The sequence below is a fragment of the Schistocerca americana genome, chromosome 7, assembly GCF_021461395.2.
Source record: "Schistocerca americana isolate TAMUIC-IGC-003095 chromosome 7, iqSchAmer2.1, whole genome shotgun sequence".
In the NCBI taxonomy this organism is placed as follows: Eukaryota; Metazoa; Arthropoda; class Insecta; order Orthoptera; family Acrididae; genus Schistocerca; species Schistocerca americana.
This window is the reverse complement of record NC_060125.1, coordinates 110793587-110817212: the sequence shown is the minus strand read 5'-3', so window position 1 is coordinate 110817212 and position 23626 is coordinate 110793587. Positions and strand designations below refer to the sequence as shown.

Here is a 23626-nt window from a genome sequence, read left to right as displayed (position 1 = left end):
TAGTACAGAATTTATTTTTGTTTGTAAGTTGACAATAGAATTTAAGTTACAAAATAGTTACTGATAACTAAAGATACTAACTAGTAATAGTCAAAATAAATTAGAAAATCAATTACATACCTAAAATTAAGCACAACATTACATCTTGTGTTATATTCTTTAAAACTGAGAGCCAACCTTTCTCTTTTATGAAAATGCAGATTATACTCACATTTGTTAATCATAATTAGTCAGACATGAAAAAATGAATTTTAAGGAGGCAGATGGCAAAACAAGAGAGGAATTAAAAATATCCCAGCTTGCTTCATCACAATATCAGTGCATTTAATGCCAGGAGCTGTATATACTGTAATTGTAGATCATAAACTTGTGCAAAAATCTTCTGTAATAAGTGAAATTTTTTCACTGGATTGAGGACTTTTTGGTAGGGAGGACACAGCACTTTATCTTGAATGGAGAGTCATCTTCAGATGTGGAAGTAACTTTAGATGTGCCCCAGGGAAGTGTATTGGAACACTTCCTGTTCATATTGGATATTAATTACCTTGCAGACAATATTAATAGTAAAATCAGGCTTTTTCTACATGATGCAGTTATCTGTAATGAAGTACTATCTGAGAGAAGCTACATAAATATTCAGTTAGGTCTTTATGAGATTCCAACATGGTGGAAAGATTGGCATCATGCTTTAAATGTTTATAAATGTAAAATTTTGCACTCCAAAAAACAAAAACACGTAGTATCCCATGACTATAATATCAATGAGTCACAAATGGAATTGGCCAACACACATAAATACCTGGGTGTAATACTTTGAAGAGATATGAAATGGACCAATCATATTGGCTTAGTTGTGGGTGAAGCAGGTGGTAGACTTCAGTTTATTGGTGGAATACTGGGGAGGTATAATCAGTCTACAAAGGAGATTGCTTACAAATTGCTTGTGCAACTGGTTCTAGAATATTGCTCAAATGTGTGGGTCCCATACCAGATAGGACTAAAGGGGTTATTGAATGTATATAGAGAAGAGTAGCACAAATGGTCACAGGTTTGCTTAATCTGTGAGAGTGTCACAGAGATACTGAAGGAACTGAACTGGAAGACTCTTGAAGATAGACATAAACTATCCTGAGAAGGTCTTCATGAACTGACTTTAAATGATTACTTTTGGAATATACAACAAACCTCTACGCATTGCTCACATACGGATCGTGAGGATAAGATTAGAATAACTACTGTATGCACAGAGGCATCAAAACAAACATTCTTCCCACACTCCATACATGAATGGAACAGGAAGAAAAACATTCTTCCCACACTCTATACATGAATGGAACAGGAAGAAGCCCTTTAACTGGTACAATGGGATGTATCCTCTCCCATGCACCTCATGTTGGTTTGCAGAGTATAGATGTAGACATATATATAACTTTGGCTCCAGTTATTGTGTTGCTGCAAATGCTTCATAATCCATGATGCTCATGGTCTCTCAAATGTGAGATAGGGCATCAGCTGTCACATTCCTTTCTCTGTTGATGTGTATGATATTTTTTGTGAAATGCCCAGTGTAACCTAATTGACAGAGCTGGTGTGGCAAAGCTTTGTCAGGGCTTTGTTGAAACAGATGCGTGAGAGGTCTGTGGTCTGTAACCGAGGTGAACTGTTCCCCCTCGAGCAAGTGTCAAAACTTTCTAGTGGTGGCAGATAGTTCACTATCGTGTATGGACCAGAAACTTCTTGTCAAAGAATTCTAACGCCTGCCAGCATTGATTTATCTGCTGTTTCAGCATTGTACCCACTGCTGTCATGGAAACATCCACGTGATGCCCATAGGTGGTTGTGGAAATGAATGTACTGACACTGTGTCATTTGTGAAAGTGGATTTCAGTTTAGTGAAAGCTGCTAGCACTTTATAAGACACTCTACTACATCGCTGGATTTATGTGTCAAATGTAGAAACTAAGGGGTGCCGGTCTCAAACAAAGTAACGATAAAAATTTGTGACCCTCCCAGAAACTGACACATTGATGCCAGCTGTGAGTAATTGACTGCTGCCTGACCCCTCTCCTGTGAAGGCCACATTATGTGGGCATTAATGGTGTGGCACAGCAGCTGCATGTCTGTTTTCTGAAAACACATTTGAGTTAATGACCAAACTGTGTGCACGAAGATGGTCAAAAAACTGGTGTAAATGAATTATTAACACACTGTCAATGTAAACAAAGTCAGACTCAAAATTGGGAGTCACATTGTTGACAAATCTTTTAAAAGTTAGTGTGACATTATATAAACCAAATGGCAAATTCATAAAGTCAGAACAGTGTATACACAGCCATTTTGGGGACGTCTTCTGGCACGACTGGTACTCGGTAGTATGCACACACTAGATTGATCATAAAGAAGACACATTTACCATGCACTCCCTATGTGTGAAGTCCTTAATGTGTGGCCCAAAGTGTTATCAGGTACAGTACGACTGTTAAGGTGATGATAATCACCGCAGGAGCTCTTTCCATTAATTGGGCACTATATGCAGAAGTGAAGCCCAGCTGCTACTAGATGGTTGACGTATTCCCTGCACCAGCATGAAGGCAAACTCTTGTTTCCTATTTTGGTCTTTCTGGGTTTAAAACATAGTGATCACACATGATTCAGCATCAGTACTGTATTATACTGCACTGGTGCAAGTGTGAGTGACTGTTGCATAATTTAAGGAAATTGCCTAAGAAGTGTAATTGCTCACACTCAAGCACAGTCACTTTGACAAAACTGACCCCAGCTGCTGATGCTGGTCATCATGTCCAGAAGAGCGCGGTGTCAAATATCTGGGAGCAGCATGAAAAATGATGAGAAGTCTGCTCCTAGCATCAGGTGCACCACATTGGAAACTATTAGCTGATATTCAGACCTGTGTCAGAGACCCAGGCTGAGGGATAATGTTACCTGTATGAAAGTCTCACTGTTGGAGCCATTAGCAGCAAACAAACAGATGGTAATCCTCACGACTACAGTGAGGCAGGTGGGTGGCCAGGTAAATCAACACTTCCACTCCTGTGTCCACCAGGAATGGTTGTTCTGTGTATCTTTCGGTAGCAAAAGGTTGGCAGCTGTTATCTGGAGAGTCAGTCACCATCATTACTTACTTCCCACTGCATTTCCCATTTCACACAGCCAGTTGCACTTCCTTGCCTCCTCACTGGACCGTCCATGGTGGAGTCTGCACACGATACGGTGGCCAATGCACAATGACCAATTTTCATCCAAACCACTAGGTGAGCTGGTTTGGTCATTCGGAAGGGGAGGCCAGCAAGTGTTTACCACCTTCAGCTGGTCAGCAATAACAGAATCAAGGTGCACACCTTGCAATCTTTCTCAAATGATTTTACGGAAACTATTTGATAAAAAAATCCAGTTTTGCTTTCCTGGTAGCTCTATACATTGGGTTCATTATAATACGATGATGATTTCATTAATGATCATAGTTACTGTGATATTTATATGGGAGTAAGACACTGCAAAAAATTCAAAGAAGTATGCAATGAAAAATAGGGGTCACTATGATTTTGCATTTGGTGTATATTACACAATATGTTGTTTCGTATGAAATGTAGCTGACATATTGAATTCTCTTCAGACTTGTGTGGAGGTCTATCTGTCATCAGCCTCAAGAAAATTGATGTGACTCATTTGTGATCCCACTGTGCCAGCTATAAAGCCACAGTGAAATATCCACAACATCCCTCATATTTCACAAACAGTGTGAGATATGATAATGAGATTCTGGCAAATGATAGCACACAAAGAGGAGAGTATTTTGCTGTATGGTTATTATGGAAAACTTTATTATCTTCCACATTATTCCACTAACTACAGACTTTTTTGATGAAAGAATGTAATTCTTGGAGGCCATTGAGAGCTGCTGACATGTGAAATGCTGTGGGTTTTGGAGCAGCATAAGTGAAGACATTACACAATTATTCTGTGCTGAGGATATGCTTTTTCATTAGCTGTTGACCTTACTTTTCTTCAGCTACTCAGTGAATAACTTAATAAACTACTTGCATCTGCACAACATGTTAACAAGGGGAGACTGTGTACCTTACTGGTTTTTGACAAAAGAAGCAAATTTTAACATGGCAATGAGAGAAACATGTAGGTTTTACTCAAAATTCACCACTCGTGACACTTCTCTCAATGTTGCAAATGGTTAACAAGTCAAGTGGAAATAAATTGCTGTATTTTCAGCAGAATTCTTTTTAGATACTAACTAAAGCAGAGGCAAAGTTCTTTTCAAATGGTCACTGCGTAAGTATGGGTGTGGAAGGGCCTCACTTAATATTTCCAAAAATGTGAGTGTAGGCTTCAGTTTAGAACAGTACTTCACCTCCAGTGCTCAACATTTCCCCTACAGTACCTGCCCACAGCCCCCACCACTACTGCTCTCCCCATGCATACCCTCCTGTCCACGCATCTATTGGCCATGGTGTTCTGTGCAGATTCTACCAGCATAATTTTGTAGCTGATGGTGAGGAACTGTGACTCCACTTTGAGTGATATCCTTGGTGTTCACTAGTACTCTACTGTAAAGCTGTGACTCAAATAGTAAGTTCCACCAGCTAAGCTCAAAGTGATGCAAACCTCACCACTGTGGTATTAACCAATCATGGGCCAACAGCCACCACCCTTGCAGATGGATACATTTCGACAGTGTGGTTAGTCATCTGTGCAACTGCATGCAGCCCTCCTGCAGACACTGTGAGTATTTTTTGTGAGGCTGATGGGAGGCATGACAACTAAATATTTCTCAGAACGTCACTGGCAACAGCACCGTTCACCAGTGTCTGCAAATGATGTTGGAACTGCGATAATGAGTGATTGCCAAGATCTTCTGTCCACAGCAAATTCTCAAACTGCTCAGTTTCAGACTGTGATGTGCGCTCTATCGGTGCATTTGTAAGCACTGTATACAACTCTGTAGCTGGTGGTTCAAGCTAAAATGTCCTGCACTTTGGTGGCCACCTCACCATTTAGTGCTGTAATGATGTGACCGTATTCAGTCTTGTCGGCAGTAACGTGTACCAGTACAGACCAGCTTTCCAACTGCATGAATCAAAGCACCAGACTTTGTTGCCAGAATGGAGATGGCTTCACTGCAATGAGACTGATTACCCTGCTCACTGGCACCTCATCTCTGGTTGTCAGTGTTGCGATCGGTACAGTCTAGAACACTGTGTGAACTGTGAATGAAATATACGGGAGTGCTGACACGGCTATCACACTTTCACATTGCGGCACCTCTGAGTCTTAATCGCACTGTGCAGTGTGGTTATTTCATAATACTCATGTCATACCTGGAACAGATATCTTTCGATCATGTCAGGGTCACTGATAAATGTTGGAATTTATAACGAGATATTTATCTCCAACATTTAACAAAATGTAGCATACAGAAAAATGTGAGAGAGTGATGTACCTGAATATGGATAGCAACTGAGGAAAAACAAAGAATAAATAACAGTAGTGGTCAGGATAACACCAAAATTACATGCATTACATATCTGTGATAAGGTACATTTTGGGTCAGGATAATTTTCACTGGGTGCACTGTCATTACAAAGCAAAGGCATTCATGAAACCTGGTAACACACTCTTTGGTCCTAACTTATATTGTTATTATATAAATGCCATTTTTCCACAAGACATGTTTGTAACGAAAGCACAACATACCTGATTGCTATCCAGAGACACTATACAGTAAAACAAATTGTATTTTAGGACTCAGGTAACAAATCCATATTTCAAATGCCGACACCAGTTAAATTCATCACTCCATATTTTGATACCATGAACTGAGTGTCCATAACAACTAAAGATCATAATAGGATAATGGGTTTCATGAGGGACCTAATGATTTAGCTAACTCAAAAGTGATATCACATATTAACAGAAGAAGTTGCAGTGCAATATTTAAATTCAATTAAATGATTGTTTCAAGAAGTAATGTTCATTCATATAATACTACAGGACAAAAGAGCATGTATTACACACACAACTGTAGCCCAAGCAGATCACGTAAATTAATATCAACACAATATTAATCATAATATAACTAATACAATATTAATAATAATATTAAATTTTCCATAACTTTGGAAATGCCACAAACTCACAAAATCTGAGACTAGTTTTGCAATCAGCCCAAAGATTTCTTTAAGATGAGACATTTTACACATCATCTTGCACACATTTTTATTTGTAAAAATTATATTGAATAATCAGTGTCACCATGACATCGGGAGTTTGTGTTTGGCCATCTATGTGACTGATTGTCTCTGTGAATGTGTGTACTTTTGCTAGAGATAGAGAAAGAGCTTGTGCTAATACTGTTTTATGTCGCATATTCCTGCGTGCCACACACTGGACTACTGGAGGTGAGTGGTTGCCTCTCCTTTACACATATTAAGTTTTTTCCACATTGGAATTTCTGTTATTGTTATATTTATTTTATTTTGTTAAGATGGTAGAATGAATTCTGAATGGAATAAGTGACTCAAATATGGTTGCCATCACATTAACTCTCAAGTGTGTGCACCTAAGTGTAGAGTGCCAACCATGAACAATACTGCCTTGTACTGTTCCAGTGTTGCTATACAGTTGTGAGGCTGTACCCTTTCATTCATTATTGTTTCAGCTAACATATTGTTAAGTTGTGCTGCCATATATCCAAGTGAGCAACAGTAATGTAATATAAACTGTGAGCTAGATGAGGGAAAACTTACAATCCATGCAAGAAAATGGCCCAGAATCTGAGCTAGCAGTTGCATATGAGATAATTTGCAATCAAATAAGCAGTTGGCTATTATGTAGTGCAACTGTGCTGTTTTCATGCTTCAAGTGTGTCATTACTGTGGGGTAACTCCTGTATATGGCATTGGACTGATATATAATTAAAATAAGGTTAAACTGTGATTTTGCACAGGCGTGTTTATCTTTATAACATAAAGACAGCTTTCTTCACACATGTACATAGCATGCTACATGCATGCTTGTGCTGTAAAAAATGCCACAACCACTCGATGGTTAGTAGACATTACAGTTAATTTAATATACAAAGGAAAAACACTTTTATGTTAAAGCTAACACAAATTAAAATAGTGCTAACATTAAGTCAGCTTAATTATACTGCTAGCACACTTTAATTTTGCCCCTCTCCAATTGGTGATAATTGGCTGACTTTGTGCCACTCTCAATTGTTTAAGTTTGCTGCCAACCTTTGCTATGTGACAGAACTGTAGGAAACTTCCTTTCTGAACAAAAATGCACTCCAAACACGGTCAGATGAGTTCTTTGCCTCAAAACCACATGATTCCTGCGGCCACTGAATGGGAAAGTTATCACAACACTGGCGGACTGTTGTAAATAGTGAAGGAGAATATTGATGACTAAAATCTCTGTTATGTCAATCTTCTGTGTTTATTAAGCTTATGGAAAAACAGTACGAACTTAAGCATCGACGCAGGATCTGGCTGGAGACACACTGTGGGGGTTGCAGTTTGCAGGTGGATTTAAATGGGAGCTATGTTGGGTGAGTGGACAGGAGGCGAAATAGGTGGGGAGCAGGAGGAATGTAGCCAAAGTCTTTGAGGGTCTCAGCAGGTGTGCCAACTAGGAATGCAAATGGGGGCATGACAGGTACACAGGCTAGGCATGCAAAACATCTTAACTGTAACAGATGAGGTGCTGCACACAGTGAAGCTGAAGTTGATGCAGAGGGGTGTGGGACAAAAGACTGAGGAAAGTGACGTGGAAGGTTGGACTGGAAGGAGGGGCAAGACAGAGGACAGGTAAACTGTTGGTTGAAGCATGTGGGCAAAGTGGGTTAGCAGAGATTGAGGCCAGGAGGATTACAGGAATGAAGGATGTGTTACAAGGATAACTCTCACATATGTTGTTTAGAAAAGCTGGTACTACAGTCAAGGCTCCAGATAGCATGGGCTTTGTTGCTGTCATTGAACTCTAGTATATTGTTCTTCATACATCCATAGTTGAAATGGAGAGCAGTAGGACATCATCTGGTGCATTTGGGGGGGGGGCTTCAATTCTCTTCTCAGCCAAAGTTGGCAGTGGCCACTTATTCTGATGGATGGCCAGTTTGTGGCCATGATCACATAAAAATCCTCGTCTACATCTACGTGACTACTCTGCAGTTCACACTAAAATGCCTCGCAGAGGCTAAATCAAACCACCTTCAGAATATTTCTCTGTGAATCATAGACTCTTGCAGCGTGTGGAAAAAATGAACAAATCTTTTTTTGTGAAGTCTGAGTTCTCTTAATTTCTTACTACTGTTATTTCTCTCTACATAGTTGGGCTTCAACAAAATATTTTTGCATTTCTGAGAGAAAGATAGTGAACTAAATTACGTGAGATCTCAGTGCACTGAAAAATGCCTTTGTTTTAATGTTTGCCATCCCAGCTTGTTTATCATATCCATGTCATTTATGCAGATTAGGTACAGTAGAGGGCCTATAACACTTTCCTGGGGAACACTAGATGTTACTTCCATTTTACTTGATGATTTTCACCAATTGCTATGAACTGTGACCTTTCTGACAGGAAATCACAAATCCTGTCACACAACTAAGATGATACTCCATAGGCACACAATTTAATTAGCAGTCACATGTGAGGAATGGGTCAAAAGCCTTGCTGAAATCTAGAAATTAATTTAAGATCCCCTGTTCTTAACACTGATTATTTTATGTGAACGAAGAGCTAGTTGTGTTTTTCAAGAATGATTTTTTCTGAATCCATGCTATGTCTCAGTAGACAGTTACCTTTGAAGTAGTTCATAACATCTGAATACAGTATATGTTTGAAAATTCTACTGCAAATCAGTGTCAGCGATATGGATCTGTACTTCATTGTATTACTCCTATTTCCTTCCTTCAGTATTGGTGTGAGTCTTTAGCAACAGACTCTGTGTAGAGTGACTGGTTCTATATGCTTGCTATGTAAGGAGCTATTGTATCAGCATACTCTGAAAGGAACCTAATTGATATACTGTCTGGACCAGAAGACTTAACTTTCTTCAGTTATTTAAACTACTTCATGACATCTCCAAGTTACTCATGTTTATATCTAGTCTAAATTAAAATTCTGGAATATTTACTTAATCTTCCTTGCTGAAGGAATTTGGGAGATGTGTTAAGTAACTCTGCTGCAGTGCCACGGCCGCTGGTAATGTTACCATTGGTATTATGTGGTGAAGGTATTGTTTGTGTCTTGCCACTGATGTACTTCACATACGACCAGAATCCTTTTGGATTTTCACCAGATGCTGAGGCTGAGTTTCATTGTGAATGCTATTAAAAACATCTGACTTTGAAGTCTGTGTTAAGCTTTGAGCTTCACTAAAATGTCACCAGTCTTGGAGATTTTCATTCTTTTAACTTTGACACGATGATAACTTTTTTTTTTTGCAACTGTGTTCAACAGTGTTCTGACCTGTTTTGTGTACCATAGTGAACCACCTGCATCTTATCTCCATTTATTTTATATAAATCTCTCAATTCTCACTGATACTATTTCTCTGAATTTAAGCTACATCTGCTTTACACTTACATAGTTAGTTTGGAAGGAGTGGAGATTGTCTCTTAGTAAGGTACTTCTTGAAATGAGACTCACGTTTTCATCAACAGCTGATTCATCTGAGTCAGAGGGTCTGTAAAAGGAACCAAATACTAATTTATTCTGATTGTAAAGTGTAATCTGTACCCTTGCTAACACACAGGAACTACCTATTTCAATTTCACTACAAGATGAACTACTACAAGATAAACTCTCCATCGCCAACACTGTAAACTTATTACTTCTGAATGTCATTATGTTTCTCTAAAAAATTTCAGCTGAGCTTATCTCTGCCTTTAGCCAGGTTTTGATGCTTATAATGATTTGAGCTTCACTGCTTTCTATCAGCAGTTGCAGGTCTGGCTGTGTTGCAACACAGCTACGACCATTTACAACTACAATACTGACTGCCACTGGGACTACGCTCATTCTGTGTTTTCCTGCACCCTTTGAATCTGAAGCCATTTCTGCACATTCCTGAAACCCTCCAAACCTAAAAGACTGCCAAGTCCCCACCACATAGTCCCCACTACACATGAGTAACGTAACACATCTGTTAAGCAGAATTGTAAATCCCACCACCCTGTGGTGCAACTCAAGGAATCTGCAGCCTGCACAGTTGCAGAACCATCCGAGCCTCTGATTCGGACCCTCTACTCTGCTCCATACAAACCAGCCCTCTCAGAGATGCTACACATGGTGAGCACGGCCTTCATTTCTGCTGCACAGAAGTAGCAGAAAAGTTGGTATGTGACATGGCTGCTTCAACTGGTGGCTCTGCCTGTGATGGGATCAGATAAGCCTGTGACAAGATTGGAGTAGGATGTGCCAGATGGGTCGTGCACCTCCACGGGATGTGACCCCTAGGGAATGGGTTGGGAGTGAGAGTGGTGTAGTGACAGAACAGGAATGATGTACCAGTTGTGTGGCTGATAGAATATGGTTTTAGGAGGGGTGGCAAGGATTGCATGTAGGATGTCCCTCATTTCTTGGCACAATGATAGATAACTGAATCCCTCGCAAAGGATACAGTTCAGATGCTCCCATCTGTGGTAATACAGGGTGATGAGAGGGGCGCTACTTTGCACCTGATTCTTGGTGGTGGTTGAAGGATTAGGGGTGTGTGAGGATGTGACATGAGAAATGTGTTTCCACACTAGGTACAAGGTCTGGGGGGAAGGGGAGGGGGTAGGTAAAGGGGTCGTGTCTGTTTGGGAAGGCCTTGTAGTGTGCAGTATTGATGCAGACATGGTGGGGCTTACACCAAATAAACTGGTGCAAAGAGCTGCATCAAACCAGTCTTTGAACTGAAGACTACTGTAGTCAATTTGCAGTAGAATTTTGGGACAAATACTGTGTCTGAACATTACTAATTACTTCGAAGAGAATGATCTGTTGACACACAGTCGCCACAAACTCAGAAAATATTTTTATTGTTAAATAGGAGGTATTTACTCACATTAAATAATGATTGCTATCAACAGGGAATCTCAACCTGATTCTGTATTTCTAAATTTCCAGACAGCTCTTAACACTGTACCTCACAAGCGGCTTCTAATCAAGTGGTGTGCCTACGGAGTATCATCTCAGTTGTATGACTGGATTCTCAATTTGCTGTCAGAAAGATCACTGTTCAATAAAAATCAATGGAATGTCGTTGAGTAAAACAGAAGCACTATCTGCCATTGCCCAAGGAAGTGTTATAAGCCCTCTCTTGTTCCTAATCTATATGAACAATTTAGGAGACAATGTGAGCAGCCTGGTTAGACTGTGTGCAGATAATGCTGTCATTTACTATCTAGGAACATCATCAGAAGATCAAAACAAATTAGAAAATGATTTAGATAAGATATCTGTTTAGTACAAAGAGTGGCAACTAGCTATAACAATAAAAAGTGTGAGGTCATCCACACGAGTACCAAAAAGAATCCGTTAAATTTCACACATATGTAAAGGCAGCCACTCAACTAAATGTATTGGTATTACAATTACCAACAAGTGAAATTAGAATGAAAAAGTTAAAAATAGTGGTGAAGAAGATGAACCAAAGATGGCGTTTTATTGGCATTACACTTAGAAGACGCAACAGATCTGCTAAAGAGACTGCCTACACTATATTCATCTGCTCAATTCTGGAAAACTGATGTGCGGTGTCGGATCCATACCACATAACACCGACAGAGGACATCAAAAATTCAAAGAAGGGAAGCTCATTCTGTATTATAACAAAATAGGGGACAAAGTGTCATGAATATAACATGGAAGTAGGATAGCAATCATTAAAACAGAGGTATTTTTTGTTGCAGTGAAACCTCTTCACAAAATTTCAGTCTACAACTTTCTGCTCCAAATGTGAAAAATATTGTGTTGACACCCACCTACATATGGATAAATGATCACTGTAACACAGTAAGAGAAATCAGAGCTTACATGGAGAGATTTAAGTGTTCATTTTTTACACATGGTGTTCAAGAGTCAAAGGGTAGCGAAACAGAGAGAAATTGGTTGCTGCCAGCACTTATGCATGAATTGTGGAGTAGTAATGTAGATGTAGTGGATGTAGGAGATCCCTGACTGTTGCAGTGGGCTCAGCATGGCTTCTTGGGGTGTCTACCTTGACCAATTACATTACATGATATTGTACGCATCTCCATGGCAATATTTCAGTGTCACCATAGCTGTGTAGTTGGATATTTTTTGCACCTGGATCTGGCTGCACTTTTTGGCTGAAAGCTGGCAACACAGCTTCCAGCTGTCAGGTATCTTCTTCCTACAGACTGAGAACCAGTTCATGTCACTGGGTACCCCCCCCCCCCCCCCAATCTCCCCTTTTGGAATGGCATACCTGTCCAGTTGAGGTTGAGGAACAGTGGCTCCTCCACTGCTAAACCGTCTATGGTGGTCGGTTCCTCCCCCATGACCCATACACTCTTGGTGGCTGTCTGCTGGAAGTCTGTGCCCACCACATAGGAGACGAGTGAGGGCCAAGGAGTGGAGTAAGTGCTGTTCTCTGGGCGCTTCAGCAGGTACCTGGCCTGCCGTCGAGACAAAAAATTACAGCTCAGTTTAAATGAAGTTAGTTCCTAGAATGAGTCCACAGCTATTTTAAAATTTTGTTAATAATGCTTATTTATTTATTTAGTTTATGGCTCACTACATCACATGAGGTAATTACATGTAAATAGTCTACAATACAAAGATTAAGTATGCACATAAAGCATACAGACCATATAAAACGAAAAAATAAAAAATATAAAAATAGATAAAACCTCAAAATTGTGAGAACAAGAACAGCTGAATGTCCATGTTGCTGATACATTCTATGGTTATTTCTGTAGCGTGTGCGAAATATGGAGCAGTCACAAGTGACTGCAATCTCAAACTGAACGTTTTACGGTTTGCCTAGCAGCTCCACTCTTGCACTTCAGAGAAGCTGCCTTCTCTGATCTATACAGACATTCAGTTGACATTCATGGAGCTGTAACACCTGCTCCATTCACTGCCACCATCTACCATTGTGGTGTAAGTGGTCTGAAGACAGTCACATTCTAACTGAAACCGGTAACCACTGTAAATAAATATTTTATTGTGGTTGAGACTCTTTTCAATCAACTTTTAAAGTACTTTTAGCTGGACCACTGCTTCTTCGTGAGAATATTCTCAAAAATTACACCTGTTACAGTTTTTTGGTATTCTATGAGGGACATTGAAGAAGTAATGCAAAATATTTTTTTTTCTCTGCCAATTTCTGTTGCAAAAACATGAAATTTGTTGTGGGACATCATGGAATATTCCTGCTTCAGCCTCTATGGTTTCATGAAGTTCCAATAAGTGTCACTGCAACTGTAGTGTTCAAAATGCCATGTGGAATGGAGGTGTGTTCCAAGACGAGAACTGTCATCGAGCTACTTTTGACAGAAAACCAGAGCATCACAGTTATTCGTAGGTGCTGCAGAATGTCTACAGAGACCTGGCACTCAAAAAAAGCATGGCAAGAGGTTGGACAAAACATCTGTCATCATCGCAACTAGGTCACGTGTACCTGTCCAAACCCCTGCATGCCGGCCAGCCAAACACAGCCACGACTCCTGCAATGTTGGAATGTGCGGACCCTCTCATTTGAGGGGATCATTGTATCAGTCAAACATCTCGCTGCACAGCTGGAGATGTCTGTAGGTAGTGCTGACACATTCATCCACCAGTTGTGGCACTCAAAGGTGTGTGCCCACAGGCTTTCCCACAGCCTACCAGAAGACCGTAAAGAGTAACGAAGGACCACCTGTGTGCAACAGCTTGCATGTTACAAGGCTGATGGCAACAATTTTTTTTTTCAAACATCATCACAGATGATGAAACATGACTTCATCACTTTGAACCAACAATGACACCACTTCTCCTCGAAAGAAAATGTTCAAAGCTGTACCCTTGGCTGGTAAGGTCATGGTGATGGTCTTCTGGGACTCAAAGTGTTTATTCTGTCTGATGTCACCCATCATGGTGCAATGATCAACTCTACGTTTTACTTTGCTACGGTCAGGAAATTGAAGAAACAACTCTAGCATATTTGTCACCACAAAAATGCAAATGTGATTCTCCTTCTCCCTGACAATGCATGGCCTCACACAAGTCTATGCACCTGAGGGGAGCTCACAAAACTTCAGTAGACTATTCTTTTTCATACACTTACGGCTCGGATCTTGCACCTCCTTACGTCCATCTGTTTGGTCCAATGAAATATGAACTCTACAGGAAGCAGTACATGGATGATGGAGGCATTATTGATGCAGCCAGACATTGGCTCCGATGTCTACCAGTAGAGCGGTACTGTGCAGACATACAGGCCCTCCCAGTGCGGTGGTATAAGCCCATCGCTCTGAATGGAGATTATGTTGAAAAATAGGGTCTCATAGCCAAAAGAGTGCGGAACAATGTGGTGTGTTGGAATGCTGAATAAGACCAACCAATTTTCAGAAACCAATGTGTTGCTTTTCTTGTTTACGGCAGACCAGAATTTACTTTACTTATTATATCTGTGTGGTGTGGTGGTGAGGCAGGGCATTTTATGAAAGGCAGGGGGTGTCTGTCTCATCCATATCTTGGTGGATTTGTAGAAGAGAGCTGTTCTTCATCTTTTTGAGTTCTATAACGAGTAATTTTTCTTGTTGCAGATGGGGAGGAGCTATATTGTTTAGTGGGAGTAGCCAACAGGTTGGGTTGCCTTTATTTGGTTGGTTGGTTTAAAAGAGGGTGGGAAGGGACCAAACTGCTTGGTCATCAGTCCCTTGTTCCCGTTAAAACAATTCCACAAGGGAAAGAAGAAAACAAAGGAGACGTATAGCACAATACCAGGAGAAAGCAAAAACCACAAGAATGACAGAAGGACAACAAACGGGCAAGGGACAGGCGCTAAAATGTGTAAAAGGTAAAACTAAATCAGCCAATGAGGTATTATCTGCTAAAATTAATGACAACGTGAATGTGAATGTAGGCGAAGCCAATGTGACCATCAGCCATCGAGCCATTGATGTAATCTACTTCAGAACCCGGGAACACATCAAGAATCAAGAGGAAGTGAAAGTAGAGAGCCATGGGGTTAACAGAGTCCTTAGGGTCCATGCAAAAGGTCCAGACAAAGCTGCGGCCTAGGTATACACCATGGAGGTGTATGCGGATGGATCCTGAGTGGAGGTGGTAGAGGAAAGGACTACAGTTCAGAAAGAATGGATCGGATGCCAACCACAATCGTAAGCCCTGACCTGGGCCGCTGATGCAGGAGATGAACTGCTGAGGTTGGGAAAAGGAGATAGTAATTCAGATGTAACTGGCGAGTGGTTGTGCATGTCTGATCTGCAATGGAGGGACTCCAGCCTCCACCAAGGGACTCATCCCAAAAGCTCCCGTCACTGGTCGAGCTCCATAGTGGTGCACTGGGTCAAGTAAATGCAATGCTGAGGGCGCTGCCAAACCATAAACCACATTTCCATAGTCAAGGCAGAACTGAACAAGGGCTCTGTAAAGCGGCAGCAGCAAAGAGTGATCTGCACCCCAGTTGGTGTTGCTCAGGCAGCAGAGGGCATTGAGGTGCTGCCAGCACTGCTGCTTAAGCTGACGAAGATGAGGAAGCCAAGTCAATCGAGTATTGAAAACCAGTCCTAAGAATCAAATGGCTCCGAGCACTATGCGACTTAACTTCTGAGGTCATCAGTTGCCTAGAACTTAGAACTAATTAAACCTAACTAATCTAAGGACATCACACACATCCATGCCCGAGGCAGGATTTGAACCTGCGACCATAGCAGTCACTCGGTTCCAGACTGTAGCGCCTCGAACCGCACGGCCACTTTGGCCAGCTCCTAAGAATCAATATGTCTCCACTACCATGAGTGGGTTGTCATAAGGTAAAGTACTGGTTCTGGATGAATGGTACGATGACGACAGAGGCGCATGACATATGACTTCGTGGCTGAAAACTGGAAGCCGTGGGCTAGAGCCCATGACTACACCTTACAGATGGCTCCCTGTAGGCGCCACTCAGCAATGCCAGTACTGGAGGAGCAGTATGAAACGCAGAAGTCGTCTGCATACAGATAAGGTGAGACCAATGGCCCTATAGCTGCTGCTAGACTGTTAATGGTCACTAAAAATAGAGAGACACTCAATACGGAGCACTGCAGGACTCCATTCTCCTGGATATGGGGGGAACTATGGGAGGCACCAGATTGGACATGGAAAGTATGGAGCAACAGGAAGTTTTGGATAAAAATCGGGAGTGGGCCCCAGAGATTCCACTCATATAAAATGGCAAGGATATGATGTCACCAGGTTATGTCATACATTTTCCATAAATCAAAAAAGATGGCAACCAGGTGCTGGTGTCTGGAAAAGGCTGTTTGGATGGCAGACTCGAGGGGCACTAGATTATCAGTGGCAGAGCAGCCATGGTGGAAACCGCACTGGTATGGAGCCAGTAGGCCCTGTGAATCTAGGAGCCAACGCAAGTGCTGACTTACTATACATTCTAACAGCTTAAAAAGAACATTGGTGAGGCTGATGGGCCGATAGCTATCCACATCAAGCGGGTTTTTACCGGCTTTGAGCACTGGAATAATGGTGCTCTCCTGCTACTGCGATGGAAAGATGCCATCACACCAGATCTGCTTGAAGATGATGAGGAGATGTCACTTGCAGTCTCTGAGAGATTGTGGATCTGATCTGGCCCAGGAGCTGTGTCAGGGCAATGCGCAAGGGCACCGAGGAGCTCCCACTCTGTAAATGGATCATTATAGGGTTCACTGTGACATTCAATGAATGAGAGTACTGTCCCTTCCATCTGCTGTTTAAGAGTGTGAAAGGCTGAGGGGGTAATTCTCTGACACAGAGGCTCGAGCTATATATGGGGGGCAGTGCTCCCGAGGTAGGTGATGTGTGAGCAACAGGTAGGGAAGTGACCCCCACCAGCAAGGGGCAGGTGTAGTCTTACAGCTCAGATAACTGACTGGAATTGGCGGAACTGATGGGACTAGAACTTTTGTGATCATGGTGGCATAAGAGGATGCCATACACACAAGATGTAGGCATTCAAATTTCCTCTTAGCTTCAATGTAAGTCAGTCAGTCCAGGGTCTTGTATTCCATGATTTTCATTTCTGTAAAATCCTGCAGCCTGGTGAGCAAGGGGAATGGTGCTCTCTGTAGTTGAGACAGATGGGAGGCAGGGCACATGGGGTATTGTGATGTGAAGAACGTTCATAATCTCAACAGGTGATGCTGGAAGTCAGCACTTAAAGCACCACATTGGGGGAGGGATATATGGCTTGACATCACAGCAATAGACCATCACCTTGACCTTCTTGGGTAGTGTGTCACCCTCGAAGGCCAAGATAAAGGCACCAGTGGACACCTGATTATCCTTCAGACCCCGATGGACACACCAGATAAAATGGACACCTCGCCACTCTAAACTGGCACGCAGCTCATCATCAAACTGCAAAAGAAGGTCTCTGTACAATGTAATACCCTGGACCATATTTAAGCTCTTATGGGGCATGATGGTAATGGAAACATACCCCAGCTTGTCACAAGCAAGTAATGCCTGTGACTGGGCGGAGGATGCTGTTTTTATCAAGACCGACCCAGATTGCATTTTGGACAATTCCTTCACCTCCTCAAACTTGTCCTCTAAATACTCTACAAAAAACTGAGGCTTCATCACATTGAAGGATTCCCCATCAGCTCTCATACATACAAGGTACCAGGGTGAATAAGGTTTGCTGCCATCCTTAGCCTGGCGTTCCTCCCATGGTGTGGCCAGGGTGGGGAACAGTTTGGGGTCATACTTCCCTACATTAAACTAAGAACTGGAGCACTTAGAGACTGCTGGTTTTGACCACCAGCAAGTGATGACATGGTATGCTTCATGGCATGTCATCCACCCTGATGCCTCCCACTCCAACCAGGGGCCTTACCCACAGGTGCCACCTGGCCACAGCAAAGGTCACCTGGCAGGATGGCAATTGCCGGGAGTCCTGTTGACCCAGGGTGACAGGCATCTACTCGTTGGCATACATGGGGAGTTAACGGTGCAGGCATCAGCAGAGTGATCTCTGTGTAGTTGGGGGCTACAACCAGCAGTGTACATGATGGCCCCACCACAACAGACTGGCTACTGTGCTGGATATGAGGTACAAAGAAGTCCATGGTCAGCATCAGCGCAGAAAATGACACTGCATAGTGGATGAAGGAAAACGCACCTAGGAAGGTGTCCTCACCCAAGAGATGGAAAATGAGTAGAACTGCAAAGCCACAATGATAAAGAATGCTGAAGGTCTCAGTGCAAGATGGACACGATGCACCATGTAAGGTGCCCTTCCCCAATTGGCTCGCTCTTCAGGAACATTTGGTACAATGAAAGTCAAACCCTACAGGGGACCATCACATATAGACTGAAACATGTGAGACCCATTTTAGTCACCTCTTACAACAGGCAGGAATAACTTGGGCCTATTTTAACCCACGAATCTGCAGGGGAGTCGCCTTTATTTAGCCTGTTATACGGAGCACAGTTTGATTCAGTTAGACACTGATGAGACCAGTGTGAGTATTGTCGAGTCAGACTGGTGCACAGCATTCTGCTACCTGATAGACTAGACCTAAAACTGAAGCCAGTAGTGTGGTGCCTGAAGGTCCCCCTGAAGTGTTGGCAAGTTTCTGCAAGATGTTGTTGGCATTTTTAAGTTGGCTAGCTGTGTTTGACAGATGATTCTTGAATCTCAGTGATCTAGTCATGGTGACACCGTAATATTTTGGATGTCAATTGTGGGATAAAGGCCTGTTTCCAAAGTAAACACTATGTTGTCGAGGCGGAATGCCAAGACCATGAATAATGCTATATGGATGCAAATAGGCTAGAATGAAGGATATGGTGAAATATAATGCTAATCCACATTAGATTTGAATGCAGATACTCGGTTTCAAAAGTACTGACTTTTTATTATTGACGCAACTGGTATTTACTGTTCAAACACTTAAGCATAGAAATAAACTGAAAAAATACAAACTTTGAATTAATAATATACATATCTTTATATTTTCTTAGCAGTTGTGACCATATTTTATGGCAAACCATTGTTTTCCTGCAATTATCACAGCACTGCTGAAAGTCATCACATCTCACCTGCAGATCTATGTACATACTCATCCACAGTTGAAAATATGAATATATGAATATATGAAGATGGTATCTGTTCTTTAGGACATGTCCAAGATACCATCTTCGTATAGACAAGGCTTACTGGCCAATGATCTTCTTCAGTGCAAACTCTTACGGAAATCGGTAGATTGACTGCTGCGAGAAATGAGTATAGTGGGCAGGGACACTACAAATGTAGTGTGTGGACAGTAGTTTGGAATTTGGGTCTCATGGGGAATGTGCCAGAGGTAAGTCCCTGCAGTCACACTATCATCTGTGTCCTCAATAGCTCAGATGGATAGAGCATCTGCCATGTGAGCAGGAGACCTTAGGTTTGAGTCCTGGTCCGGGCACACATTTTCAACTGGCCCTGTTGATATTTATCAACGCCTGTAAGTAGCTAAAGGTCTGGATTTATTGTAATTTCACAGTTGTAAATGTTTGCTTAGTATTTATGGCTCTGTACAAGTTTTCATGAATAAGTGGTAACTAAGTCAGTGCAGATATGAGATTGTGTTTCTTCCATTGGTGAGCTGGAAGTGACACAGAATACTTCATTCAAAGACTGGTATCTTGTAATGCTGGAGGCCAACCTCATTTGTTTCACTTGACTTTCTGCCAGTCTTCCCCACGAGATGTATTTGGTACTAACAGTATCCCCAGCTCATCTGTAGTGAGTACGAGCCATACGGCAGCTCACAGTAATCCACAGTGCCCTTATTCTGAAATATTATTCTGACTAAACACAGATCTTATGTCACTGGTCTATACAAAATCTTTTGATGACATAACACAGACACAAAATGGCCACTTTTGGCCGCACTTCAAGATGCCACCCAGTCTTTAGGGGCACATATAAACTGCATTTGTCAGAAAATATACTGTAGGGTCTGCTCAGATGCCTGTAGTTGTCAGCAGAGAGCTAAGCGGGATGTGATGGAAAGGTCCTAGTTTTGTTCAAGAGAACCAAGAAAACATAGTTGAAAATAGCACATTTATTATGCATTTATACAGGGTTGCCTTCTGAAGCACTGTACTACAACCGAGCCAGCAGAGTGGTGCCTTGTCACTGACAGCAGGCCATCCTGCACTCACCTCGCAGTACTGTAAGCCCAGTAAAGCATCAGGTGGGTGACCATTACATCATGGGGCAGCCACAGACCTGTGGACTCCAGTGACCTCCAGCTCTACATATCAATCTCCAAAGCATTCTCATCAATGAAGAAGATTTTCACTCGGGAGTCACACCCCCAGATCCACCTGAAGTGCTCGCTGGCACACAGGGGTCAGCTCTCAGCCCCCATTTAGGAGACGGGGGCTGGCAGCGTCAGTGTCTCCACAGCAATTAGATCAACAGCAGCAGCCCCCCCCCCCCCTCTCTGCCTGCTCCCCTCTTAAGGGCAGATGATGGACAGTGTCCAGGTCCCGCAGGTCGAGCCTCCGGCAGGCTTGCGGGATGGTGATGGCTGCCACGCCCTGTCAGTCTCATGTTGGAAGGTGGCAGTGCAGCTGGCAGCAGCCCACAGTGTCCTTCCAGCCAGACTTGCGGTACCCAGATGATCAGAGATAGCTGGGCAGGTTGGAGGTTGAGCCTCCACTCTCACCACACAGCTGCAACTGACGCAAAGGCCAAGAGTACAGACTGGGCAGTCGGCATTTGACACTCAGCATGTGGCACTCGGCAATCGGACATTTGTTAACGAGAGTGAGGTATTTATGTTAGTGCATCCCATGTGCTCTGTGGTGGCACAAGTGGCTGTGACATCATGTGTCCTCATTTTCCCTTACTGTCATTTCTCCTAGTGATTTCAGACTTCTGCCAACTAGTACAATGGTATCCCACAGCTTTCACGACGTCATTACACTTTGTTTGCAGACCTCAGGTGCGATAGCTTCTGTGTTTCCTACAACTCGCTCAGTGCATCTCCCTAGCTGGCATTGCCACAGGCCTTTCAACTTCTGGGAGCTGTTGAGATAGAACTTAGTGCCCACCTGTGATACTGTCCTCGGGAGTAATGATACCTCCCCACAATGGCGATATCTTTGTCACTTGGCAACATCGAATGTCCAGCAAGTTGGAAGTAGTCCTCAACGCCAGAAAAGCTAACTTTGGTATAAGTAGCACCTAAACATACACAGTCACAGGAAAAACAGTTCAAACGTTCATGAAGAACTATTTATTAATTTCCTGTTTACAAAATTTAGTACTGAACAGTCTAAAGAAACAAAAGAACTTAATCAGTAAACTCTTGTTTTTCCATGAATATTGTTTCTCCACAAACACACAAAACTACTGTGTAATATTCAGCTTCTCTGGCAGGTCACCTGTCTTGTCAGCAGGGAAACCCTTAAACTCATCTATTCAGATCCCACATTCAGTCATCCTGACAACAGTCCAATTTGGATGATGAATTGTCACTTAGTAAGGGTTGTATAAATTCAGCACTTGTTATTGTTGTCATCCTGGGACCCTCATGGTTATCACCTTCTCAGCATCAGCACATGTTGTTGTTGTCATCCTGGGACCCTCATGGTTATCATCTTCTCAGCATACATCATAGGTATCATTAGTTTCAACTTTTGTAGCTCAAGAGGAACCTAAATTCTTGGCATTCAGTTTTGATGTTTGTCTAGTTTGTGTTTATCTTATTGACATCAAGTCATCAACTTTGTACTTGGAATCTTTTTATGGTGTCAATTGAAGCTAGTGCAACATTCTTCTTGCACCTTGCTGATGTGTAGCTTAGCAGCTTTTTTCTGTTTATTGCATCTCTCTTCAAATGAATTAATAATTTCTTCTTCTAATAAGTTTGTAATATGAAAATCAGTCTTTGTGTGCATCTATCCAAAGTTCAATTGGTGCCTTCCCAATACTTCTGTTATATACTGAATCATGGCATATTGAAATGATGCTACCACCTTGCACAATTCATTAGGGCTATCAATATTTAGCTTAGAAATGATTTTAACCAAAGTACATAGAACTGATCCTCTCACCCTGTCCATTGGCTGTAGGTAGTCATGTCATTCTTAAAATGTGTTCAATTTCTTCTATGGTGTAGTACTCCTTGAATTCTTGAGAAGTAAAGCAAGTTCTTCTATCAGTAATTACTTGGTCGGGATTCCCAAAATTAGTATTCCATAATTCCATTTTACCAACTGCTTCTGTTGATTTTGTAGTCTTTACAGGATGTAGCCAGGTAAACTTGATAAATACCACATAGAATGTGGTTGTATCCTTTGCGCATTGATTGAAGTGATCCATTTGATAATATATAATGGCACACTTTGTTTGAATAAGGAATGAAGGAAACCTTCCTTCTTTCCTGATTTCTTATTCACAATTAAACATTTTACACCATTGAAGATCACTCTTTTCACTTGTCAGTCAAATCTGGTATATAATTATCTTGTTTTACTTCCTCTTTAGTTCACTTAACTGGATAATGACCTTTCTCACACACAAGCTAGATTATTTCACATTACATAGTGTGTGGAACCATTAAGTCTCGCTTCTGTCACAGAAGCTGAAAAGAATCCAATCTCTCATTAAAAAGCTTTCATTACGCTGTCACTTGAGAATTTTCTTGATTGCAGCTAAACCATTGTCCTTCTCTTGAGCTTCCCTGATTCTGACTATAAAACCGCCTGCAAAACCAGACAGTACATCTACACAAGGACTTAAGGCATCTACTTGTTTTATCCTAGAACCAGATAGGTTGGAAGGAAAGAGCTTACAGGTGCTCAACACTGGGTTATCAGCACTGCAGATCGGTGTTCAATGGTGTAGGAATACTCTTCTGGCACTAAAGCCCAGCTTACTATTCTTGGTGACAAGTCCTTCTTCTCAAGTCTTTTGGAATGCAGCAAAGTCCGTTACAGTTTTAAAACACATTCTAGCAGTAGTCTGACCTATTTGGTGAATTTAATGAACTCATGAGGTTTACAGAATATTTTGCAAGGTCAAAGCTCCTCCTCACCATATATGCACTTTAACTACTCAATTAAACCTTGCACCCTTTTTACTATTTCTGAGCATATTAAGTTTAAGGCCTTTTACTTCTCAATATAAGCTGTTCAGCCTTTCCTTGATCTACAGTGATTAGCTAACTCCACTCATTGTGAAACTTGTCTGCTTGTTCCTTGTTGGCTATGATAGCTGCCTGCCATAATCCTCAGCTTGCCTTGAATTTTGTCTGTTAGTATATTCATTAAAGGTCATTGTCAACGTTTCTACTGGTGTGTACAAGTTGGAAGTCACACTTAAATTGCATCTCCTCCCAGATTATCTTGTATTTTGGGCAACTGT

At 41.8% G+C, this 23626-nt stretch overlaps 1 protein-coding gene across 1 annotated transcript in view; it reads right to left on the bottom strand.

The window, feature by feature from the left end:
- The window catches only part of LOC124622750 (aminopeptidase N-like), a 270737-nt gene that overhangs the window by 108593 nt on the left and 138518 nt on the right, over window positions 1-23626 (bottom strand). Inside the window, exon 6 of the mRNA XM_047148538.1 lies at window positions 12476-12665. Within this exon, the coding sequence (XP_047004494.1) occupies window positions 12476-12665 (190 nt within the window). The remainder of the gene's footprint in view (window positions 1-12475; window positions 12666-23626) is intronic.